Raw genomic sequence first — 11,373 nt, forward strand, 5'->3', positions numbered from 1 at the left:
GGTGCATGAATATGAAAGGCCACGACCACCCTAAAAATGGCTCGGGGACATCCGGTGTCCGTAACCAGAAAGTAAAACCCTTACAAAAAATTTAAACCTACTAAACGGTTACCCTCAGCAAAAACATCATTTAAAAACACTTAAGCATCTTAAAGACCATCGGTTCTATCGAAGATTCGAAGCCACAAGTAACCCTAAGTTGCATCATTGTCGGGCTCCAAAAAATGGATACTCTATAACTACATTTGATTTTATGCTAAGGCATTAGAAATAATACGCAAATAGAAAATTGCAAGTAGAGGCTTGTATATGGTGGAAATCGGGGCTACCCGATTTCGGTCTTTGATGGAAAAAGTAATACCACGTCGGAAAATCAGAACGTCGAGCTCGAGGTCGAAGTTACTTTCCAAGGTCATGGTCGATAACATTTGCCTAGTTCAGAAGAAGGCATGCGTCGAGGTAATGCCGATATGATTCAATAACGGAAGGAGCGAGATACCCGCAATGGGCCGGAGATCACGGTGTAAATTTTGGAATGGATTGGCTTTCAACGGCTAAACATTTGTCAAATATGATTTTCTACTATAACAGTAAGTGCACCTTATTTAGGACTCCCCTATTATATAAAGGGGGAATCCCATCCATTTGTGAGACATTGACCACTGTTCACTGATAAGAAAATATACGTGCATTATTCTCTTTCTATTTTACCTACTGTTCTTCAAAATTGTTTTATCACTTATTCCCATAATCATACCTCGAGAGCCTCAAAATAAACAAAAAAAAATACATAAGGAAAAACTTAAAAAGAACTAAGGTATCTACACCCGGTCTTTAGCGGAGCCCGACTTGTCGCAGAATCGTCAGCCCTCAGAACCGTCGGAGCCTTCGGGACCCTCAAGCTCGTAGAGATCCTTTGCCTCGGCCTCGAGTCTACTGGCTTCCTTAATGTCGGCCGATAGGTCAATACCTCGGGCATGGATCTCTTCAAGGGTCTCTCTCTGGGTTAACCGCTTTACGTACTCGGTCTTCGTTTTCAAGCGGCCTCGACTACCTCCATATCAGCCTTGTACTGGGCTAGCATTTCCTCGACGTCAGAAGAAGTTGTATCCAGTTTGGGTCTTTGTGCGGCATATTCTTGTCTAGGGGCATCCCGTTCCGAGATGGCCGAGCTTGGATGTGCCCGGAGATCATCATTTAGCCGAGACCACTTATAGGCTTTATCCTTCGCCACCCAGAGTTGGTTCTCGGCTGATGCCAGCTCCACTTTTGCAGCTTCATTCTCCGAAGCCAGCAGGTTCATCCTTCCCTTCCACATCTCGGTCGTGGCAAGGGCTGGTCATAATTTGGTAAATACCGAATTACCATACAGAAATTGAAAATTTTGGTATTTGGTATACGATATTTTTGTATTTGGTTTATGTTCTAAAAAAATTGGTATTAGGTATGGTATTTGGCATTTTAAAATAAAATATCGAAATACCGATACCGTACCGAAATATATATTATATTACACAAAACACATATTATCAATTATAACATAAATATAAAAAAATCTAAAATTTTACTTTACATTATACTCAAAGTTCATCAATTAACTCTAATCAAGTAACAAGACATTTCTAATGATCAAATATTCTTTTATGTACAATTTTCTCTATTTGGGTCGATATTTGCTAGTTTTGGACAAATTTTTTGTCAACAAACATTTTCAGTTTGGTATTTCTGAGTACTTTAATTAAGAATATTAGAGTGTATGGCTCTATGCACTAGTTAGTATTCAAACCGAATAAACCAAAGTTACCGAACCGAATAAACCGAAACCGAAAGGAGAAAAACTGAACCATATCGAATTTAATTAGGTACGGTATTGGTATAGGATTTAAGAAACCGAATACCGAAAATACCAAACCAAAATATCTAAATACCGTACCGTACCGACCGCCGAACATCCCTAGCCGTGGCCTTGACCTCATCCATCTCAGCCCGAAGTTGGTCGATTAGGTCTATAATCTCTTGGACCTGCGAAGTTGTGTTATTAGTCACGACAACTAGCTGCTCATTTTTAGCCTCAAAGACCTTTACCTTCTCAATTAGGTCGACGTTTTCCCGATTCAGGGTCGAGGGTTCTGGGCATTTTCGGCCTTGAGAATCAGGAGGTCCTTGAGGGCCTTGTCCTGCTGCTCACGAAAAGCCATGTTTATGTCCTTCTTCCGGACCTGCTCTTTGAGCTCGAACTCGAGCTGGCTGATCTCCAAGCGGGACCGAAGGAACCTATCATAGTGAAGCGCTGAAGCATGAAAAAACGATGAAGTTATTAGAACAAGTCTAAAACTGAACAAAGTTCACAAAGGGGTACGAAGGGCAAACGCCTTACCCAGTTCAGCGCCTGTTGCGCCTCGTTGAAGAGGCTCGACATGCCACTTTGTTAATCTTTGCCTAGTCCTCTCCAGTCATCAAGCATCGAAGGTAGCTGGATATGCCTACCAGGGTGGACAAGATCCGGGCGTCCGTCGGAAACGTAAGAACAATCATCCTCTTGCACTCGGGGTCCATGCTCGAAGCAGGTAATTGCTTCACTAGTTTTGGGCTTGAACTCAGCTCGCCCGCTCCCGATGGTACATCCTTTTTTGGGACCTCCAGGTGACCAAGCCCAGAAAAGTCCTCCAGTTGGCCATATCCATTCCATTGAAGAACATGTTGAGGGTGTTGTCTAGTCCCTGCACCATCTCGCTTGACTTCTCTTTGCCCTCTTGGGCCTCTTTGAGCCTTGACTTAGTGTAGGAGGGTTTTCCATGATATCAATGACACCAGCTACCTCCTTCGGGACAAGAGCGGCTTCCAGAGAGGCCGGGGCCTTCGTCTCTCCCCTGGTTCCCGAGCTAGAGGGTGAGCTACCTTGTGGTTGCCTTTTCCGAGTGCTTCCTGCTCCCCCTTGTTAATGGTCGACCCATGAGAAAAAAAGTCCATCGTCCTCGGGCTCGTCCTTGAGCCGGTAGAGGGAATTAGAGTTCGGTAACCTAGACTTGGCGCTCTTTTGATTTTCTGAACCCGGATGGTCACTTTCTTCTTCCTCGCCTCGACATCCAGGAAACTCGAAGACTTTATTTTCTTCTTCTTCTTCTTCTCCTCTTTTGCGGCATTCCCAGGCTGTCTCGAAGTGGAGGGTTCAGCAAGCAAAGACGGATCTTCGTCCTCACCCAACGGCCTGAGTTGGTGGTCTTGGGCAAACTTGTAAGAAAAAAAAAGAGACTTAGCAATGCGTAAGCCAAAAGTACAAAAGTAACTATTCAGAAAAGGGTCTTACCGTGGGAACGGGCCTCCCATTTGCCCTTCGAGAGATTACGCCATGCGTTCTTGGAATATGGCATCTATTTGCAGATCCCCTCAATCCACTCCTTGAAGCGGGGAACTGCATTAGGAACTTGGGAAACTGTTGCACGACAACAAACATAGGCAATAAGAGAAAGAACAAAAAGAAATAACAAATACTCAAGAAGGAAAATACTTACGGGATGCGTTCCACTTTTTGGAGAATGGTTGAAATTTGGAGGGGATGAGGTCTTCGATTTTCACCCAAACGAACCTCCCCTTCCAACCTCGATCTCGGTCCTTGTCGATGCTCGAGAACGGAGCCTTGCTCACTCGGCGAACGAGCTTGATTAGTCCCCCTCGGAAGATTTGGGGACTGTATAGGCGAAGTAGGTGGTCGAGGGTGAACCCAGGGGCTTTGGTATGTCGTAAGAGGATCACGAACCTCCAGAAGGACAGGTGGCTTTTCCCAAGGCACACCTCGTACCTTTTGCAGAAGGCAAGGACTATGGGGTCCACCGGGGCAAGCATGAAGGGGTAAGTGTAAACACTTAAGTACCCATCCATGTGGGTAGTGATGTTCGTCATTGGGCCCGGAACGAAACCTTCCCAGTTATAGTCCGCTCGAACTATGGGTAGTGTTTCCTCAGTAACGGAGCATACGTATCTCCATGCTCCCTCGCCTCGGTCCTGTTGACTAGAGGCCATCTTGACGAGGAAGTCGTTCCCGATTGAGTAGCCTCCTAGTACGAAGCTCTTCATGGGGGGGCCCTTGAGCTACCTCGGGGACAACCACCTCGGCACCCGTGGCCGGGTCGGAAGATGAAAGAGCAGTTTGTTGAGGCATGGACTTGGAATTTTTTGCCACCGTGATCTGGGAAAATATGAAGATTTGAAGGAAAAATATGTAGATTTGAAGGTGGGATGAAAATATAAAGGTCTGGCTTGAAGATCCAAAAAGAATGTATGGGGATTGAAGATGATGATATGAATGTTTAAGGAGCAATGAATGAAGATTTAGGAGTTAAAAGCAATTAGAGAGTTCGAGGGTAAATTCTAGAATCGGAAAGTGGAAGAAGTGAAAAATTATCAAAGCGTTTATAGAGGAAAAAATCAATGCTTTCGTATTCGAGGACAGTCAACCGGTGACTGACATGTGTCCGAAGTCAGAACGACGCAACTGATGGGACGTTTCAATTTACCAGTCATCCTTATTGTAACGTATTAAGGAAGGAACCGGGGTTCATCTATCGCTTCCCATCGTTTCAGTAAACCTACTATTCGAAAAATGAGGGGGCTATCTGTGTACGGGTAAAATAGGGGGTAATGTCTACCCTGATTTTTCGGTGAGAAAACGGAAGAAGGGTACTGATGCACGAGATTGTAATCGAGGTTAGAGACCCTTCGTATCGAGATCCAGGAAGAGTTAATGATGTGCTCGTGTATGGTAAAGCGACGCACCCCGGGTCAAAAATGAGTTCTAAGACCTCGGGAAACACAATGGACGGTTACACACAACGGATAGAGGGCTGTGATATTCGCACCTAGCGGGATATCACGGTGCGGATCTCGCTTGATGTTCGTTATGGATTAGTAATTAGCGAGAAAGGAAGATTTTTACCCTTTTTAGACTTATACTAGGGGTAAAACTCTCCTACTATATAAAGGGAAAGTTTTTCTTTTGTAACACACAAATAAAAGCAACACAAGTTTATTCTATGCCTTTTAGCTACTGTTAAAGTTCTTGTTCACTTTTTCTGTTCTTCATTTACGACCGGGCTCGAACCGAGGGTCCAATCGAGGGCGAGGTCGCTGTTCAACCCAAGTTCAGGCTTAGCCATAACGTCACGTTTGGTTTGATTGCTTATTTTGTCTTTAATTCATTTATCTAATATTTTTAACACTACTAGAAAAAGGCAGATTACCTGGGGATTTTCCTAAGGATAGTATAAAAATATCCGCAGGTAATATGATTTGCTGCGGAATTTCCTACCAAAATAAATCCGTTGGAAAAACCTCCGTAGGTAATTATTACCTGCGAATTAAAATTTCCTCAGGTAATATACTTGGGGAATTTGTGTCCCCATGTAACTTACTTGCGGATTTATCCGCGAAACATATCAAAAAAATCGCAGGTGTATTTTGGTAAAAATTCGTAAACAAAAGGATTTTTCTTGGGAAATTATGTAGGAAGAAATCCACAGGTAATTCCCCATGAAGATCCTCAAGTAAGTCCGCAGGAAATTTTGAGGTTAAAATTTATGGACGAAAGGGATTTTCTTGTGAATATTTATGAAAAATATTCCGCAGGAAATTCCTTTAAAAATTCCAAGTAAAATCCGCAGGAGTATATTTTCGCAAGAAAATTCCCATGAAATATTTGCATGTAAAATCCCAGAAAAATTCCCAAGTAATAATTCATAGGTAAATCACCATGTAAAATTTCCAAAGAAAAAACATAATTCATAACATTAATAATAATAACATATAATCCTTCATCACAAAGCAAAATATCCCAAATTCATAACATTAATAATAATAACATATAATCCTTCATCACAAAGCAAAATATCCCAAATTCATAACATTAATATTAATAACATATAATCCTTCATCAAAAAGCAAAATATCCCACATGTAAAACTTAATAGTCTAATGAACATCTCAATCCTAATTATAATCGCTTTCATTCACGTTACCTGGGTTAGAACCACTTTCATTCACATTATCAGAGTCATTGTCACTTCCATCCTCAAATTCTTGATTGTCTTCTTGAGATGATAACTCATTTGAAGATGATGCATTGAAATTCACATACTTCTTCAATAAGTCTAATTCCTTCCTCATCTTTTTGTTTTTGCGCCGCTCTTCTTGCAACTGAGCATATAAGTTAGCATTGGAAGCATGCACCTGAGATTTAATCATCTCATCAATTTCTCCTGGTAAAGTAGATGTTGAATGCTTAAGTGCTTTTACTGATCGACCCAAGGAGCCAAGGCCTGCAACCCTTCCTTTTTTCTTTCCACCAACAAATTGCACCCAAATATCCATTTCACTTAATTGGCTTGCTGAATTAGTGTCATCTACCTGATTAGTTGATGCACTTTGAGAAGCTAATAGTTCTTGTTTCTTTCTTTCAAAATTATTCTGCACCAAAGTAAGTTATTTGAGAAATTATATAATGCCAATAAAAGGAAATGTTTTACAAACGTAAATAGATGATGTAGATAGAGAGTGGACAGTGGACACGCTGTGCTAAGCTAGCACTCTGTATAAAGCATTTCACAGATGAGTATTGTGCGTGAAATATATGGAACCAGGCAATTAAAGAAGAATATTAAGCAGCACTTTCTCCACGGTAAGGCACTGCTGTATTTTGTTCTATGTAAATAAAGTTCCTTTTTCAATTCTCATCATCCATAACTTAAAAAATTATGTCCATAACGATAGTACATGAAGTAAGCCTTAGGAAATATACTTAATCTAAGCAAGAAGGCCAAAAGGTTTGATAAGGAAGCATGAACAACCACCAGCACAATTGCAATTGCAAGTTTGCACTAGTAGGTCAGCAACAGATCTTTTCCTCTATGTTTTTGATAAAGAAATATCAAGATTTAAGTGATTTTAAGTTCTATGCATTGACGATGGTAAAAATGTTTATGCTATCATGTCACTTAAAGGGTATTGAGACAACTCTATCTAATATAGTATTAATTGGTAAACTAGAATAGAAATATGTTAAATTACACTAATGGTATAAAAAAAACTCTTATCACATGTCAACAATTTATTAAAAGGAAATCATTTTAAATTTCTAACGAGCAGCAGGCCAGCATCTAACGAGCAGCGGATTCAAGTTTACACAGAATTCAGAAATAACGTGTGCTCTTGTTGAGTTTAGTTGAGCAATTGTTTGATCTGAGCAAATATATCATATGTTGTCACTGAGGTAATGCTTCGAAAAAAAGTAAAAGAAGGAACACTTACATAAGCAGCTTCAGCTTTCTCATTTACCCAACATTTTTTATTTTTTGTGCGATGAGTCTGAAAATAAAATTCCGCAATTGAAGGTTCTTTTCCAATAGCTTCTTTCTGGAAATAAAGGAAAATACAATATTNATATATATATATATATATATATATATATATATATATATATATATATATATATATATATTATACACACACAAAAAACATTGTGTAAGTCATGAATAAAAATGTCGAATCTTTTACTCTTTTATATAATAATAAAAATACAAGTTAGTATAATTACCCATCCGCTTCAGGTTTAATACACATTCGATGCTCATCATCGCCATTGCCAACCGTACTAAATGAGGTGGCTGGAGTCATATTAGCCGGTGGAGACATCATCTGTTCAGTTTCTTGATTTACAGGTTGAGATTCATTAGATTGAGGTTGTGATGTAGTGTTATGAGGCTGGGATTGACCGACTTCAAGAATAGGATGAGGCAGGGAAGTGTCATTTATATGAAGTGGACCAGTAGGAGATAGGCGGGGTCGTGGTAGTATTATGGGAGGAATAGATCCAGTGATGTGAGGCTGAGATCGATTGACTTCACGACTAGGTTGAGGCAAGGAAGGCTCATTTACATGAAGTGGTCCATTATGAGACAAGAGGGGTCGTGACGGGATTAAGGGAGGCAACTGAACTGGTTGTCGCTCTATGGCAATTGACTTTCTTTTATTTGATTTTCCTCCTTTACCACTAGATTGTCCATCTCTTTTAGATCCTGCACCTGCCATCTGTAAGAAACAAATCAAAGAATATTTATATAATATATTAATGATCTAATATATGTACAATAAATGAATAAGCATAATGATATGGATCTCAACAGCGAAAGAATTATTATTATGCTAAGACCACATAAATAAATATATATTTATAGATATCAAATGAGTTAACAAAAGCATAGAAGTACAAGAACCTATAGGAAAGCTGAATATTAAAACAGTAGCTTTAATAGAAACAAAAAAAAGCAGTAGTATCCACATGACAGATTTTAACATTTTCAAAACCAAATACAGTATTGTAGGTAAACAATAAATAGTGGCAAATAAATAGTGGCACCTTATGACTCCCTCGGACAAGTACTTAGGTTGACTGCAAGCAAATTTAATAAACCCATCCATGCCACTTAAAAATTCATCTGTATACCCCGCTCGACGGGGAAGAAGTCTATTTTCCATCCATTTTCGATGCTCGGGAATTTTCATTTTCTGAACCAAAAGACAAATATAGTTAAAAATATAGATAATAGCATTTAATCACTAGACATAAAGCAGTTAGTGTTGGAATTCTTGGCTGCCCAAAAAACAGGTCCAGTCTCATGAAATTTACATATACTGACATGCGTACATCACAACCTAGTTCTGGCAATCAACTTAATCTACTTTTACTCCCTGTTGTGCTTTTAAAAGATTGTATGGTTTGCACAGAAAATGCATCCTCTAGTCAGGCAACACCAGTTTTTTAGAGAAATATAAACACCACAAATATGTGTGTGCAAGATCAATGTGAGTATAATAAAAATAAAAAATAAAAGATAAAAAGAGCTAACCAGGTGGGCAAAAGATGAAGAGTAAAACGTAATCTTTGCTGCACTACTAAAAATTCTTAACTCCAAGGATAAACTTCACGTTTTACCAATGGAAAATATGAGCATCCTCAAACCAAAACTAATAGAAGAAAAGATAAAGTTCTAGGACTAAGTAAGCATTAGTGTTTTACTTCTATAGTTCTAATATTCAGTTTCTATGTGTTAGGTAACAAGATATGCAAAAATAATTGCTAATCAACAGCAGTCTTGCTTTTTCACGCAATAATTGGTTTTGAAGGCTATCAAAGATCGATTTGGTAATTGCTGCAGCAGAAATTGCCTCAAAATCTGGCTTCTAATTCAACTTTGTTGCTGGCCACTGAGAAGATAATGTGCCACTAGTATCTGAATCCTGCAAACTCGATGTACTTGATGATTTCCTAACTCAGAATTGATGATGCATAACTTTAGATTATGCATCTTTTGAAAACTAAAGTTTTCTAGATTGTATCCTAAAATTCTCAGTCTTTTCTTTTGTAAATTAGAAATATCAATCCCTAAATGTATTTAAAATAATCAAGGGTGATGAAAAAACCTAGAAATTCATACTCACTTAGCCAAAGAATGGGATGAACAAAACATAGACGATTGGCCAAAGCAGTAATTGAACATCAAAATGAAAAATAAAATTGACCAATATTTATGATTCCATAAATTAAAAGATAAAGAGATAGAGAAAAGGAGAGAGGCTTACAGGTTTAGAAAAATGGGGGTGATAGAGCTTAGCGAGTGGAAGAGGCGGACAGAGTAAAAGTACCGGCGAAAATATAAGAGAGTACAATATCAGGCTCAAGGTTGTCGTCAGTCTCTAAGTCTTGACCTAGGTTTGAAAGCCAAAAGTTTTGATTCTTTTCCTTTTGTTATGGCGCTTAAGTTTCCCGCTTATGCTCTCTCTTTTTTTCAGTTGTAAAGAAATATGTATATACTAAAGCTTTTATTATTTTGGAAGTAAATTATGAATAAATTTTTAAAAGTTGATTATAACCATAAACTTTCAAATATTACTTTTGTTGGCACCACATATATAAGTCCCCACATAAATCCCCAGATATATAAGTCCCCACATAAATTCCCATGAAAATATTCGCAGGCAAAACCCAAAAAATAAATCCCAGGTATTTCCCTAGGTACATAAATTCGTTGGTAATTCCCCAGGAACTATTCCCATGTAAAATCGCAGAAAGATAACCCCAGGTAATTCCCCAGGAAAACAAAATCCCCAGGTACATCCCCATGATATATTCCGCAGCAAACTCCGCATGACAGTTACCTGGGGAAGTATCTGCCGACTCACAAACGAAAAAAAAAAATGTTTTTACCTGCGAATTTACCTACGGATAGAGGACTTGCCGATTATTTCCCCATGTAATTCCCCAGGTAATATGTTTGTGCCTAATGGCGCCAAAATTACCTGCGGATTTATCGGGGGGAATAAAATTCCCATGTATAATATCTTACAATTTAAGAATTTTATATTTCGGCAAGAAAATCCGCAAGTAAACCTGGGGATTTTATCCCCAGGTAAATATCCCCAGGTAATCCGCCTTTTTCTAGTAGTGTAATTATTTGTGTTGAACCAAACCACATATCCTTAAAACCGTGTACAAATTTAATTATGATCCAAATTTTGGGGTAAACACATACTCAAGACAATATAATTATGGAAATCTAGAAATTTTGTTTAAGAGATGTGAATCAGATTTATTATATTGCTTTGCTAGTTTACTAGCCTTAGGAGTAAGAGCTTGGCTATAGCAGAAGACGTTCTAGGATTTGATGTTTATGGGTTCCTACAACGACATCGAATAAATTTTCAATAATAACTAGATTAATATATTTACTCTGTTTGGATAAAAGCTATTAGATTCACGTGAACCCGTAGGTCACAAGGTGATCCGCCCCTGACTATAGCCTTGACGAAAATACAAAATATCCATAAAATATGAAAATTAAGTTAAATACCTAAACATCACACTGTAGAGGCATACACTGCGCAAAACCACGAAACTTTAAATCGTAATTGGTGTGTTCGTTCATTCATACCAAGAGAAAAAGAAAAGAAGGGAAATGCTGCAAGAGCTAATGAGGCAGAAGTTTGAACACACGAGGTGTACAAGGGACGAACACGTACCTATCGGAGTGTTGGCCTATTAAATTTTGCCCCACATTGTTGTCTCAAGTAATTCTTCTCATTAACGAGTTTTAATATTGCTTTTTTAGACATTGAACGCGGTTATTGATCTATATGTTATAAATTTGAGTTTTCATGTCGGCACAATGTAATCGACATTTGTTGTGTGCTAGCTGTTGTTATCTATAAAGTTACTTGAGAGACACTTTTGAAAATAACGCTTACTTTTCAATAATTTCATGAATCAATTTGAAATATGCGTTTCACCATTTTAAGCCGACAATCCATAATAGGATAGATGGGAAA

The 11,373-nt window shown here is 38.6% G+C and overlaps 1 protein-coding gene across 1 annotated transcript; it reads right to left on the reverse strand.

Moving 5' to 3' along the window:
• Positions 1-5,982: 5,982 nt before the first annotated feature.
• LOC109210871 lies at positions 5,983-6,363 on the reverse strand. Its single transcript, XM_019374347.1, has one exon. It carries the CDS (start codon positions 6,361-6,363, stop codon positions 5,983-5,985), a length of 381 nt encoding a protein of 126 aa, XP_019229892.1.
• Positions 6,364-11,373: the final 5,010 nt, after the last annotated feature.

Source organism: Nicotiana attenuata, unplaced genomic scaffold (assembly GCF_001879085.1).
Source record: "Nicotiana attenuata strain UT unplaced genomic scaffold, NIATTr2, whole genome shotgun sequence".
Lineage (NCBI taxonomy): Eukaryota > Viridiplantae > Streptophyta > Magnoliopsida > Solanales > Solanaceae > Nicotiana > Nicotiana attenuata.

What these genes read in the sequence shown, in the direction of transcription:
- LOC109210871 (XM_019374347.1), bottom strand. Translation starts at nt 6,363, where the DNA reads ATGGATATTTGGGTGCAATTTGTTGGTGGAAAGAAAAAAGGAAGGGTT.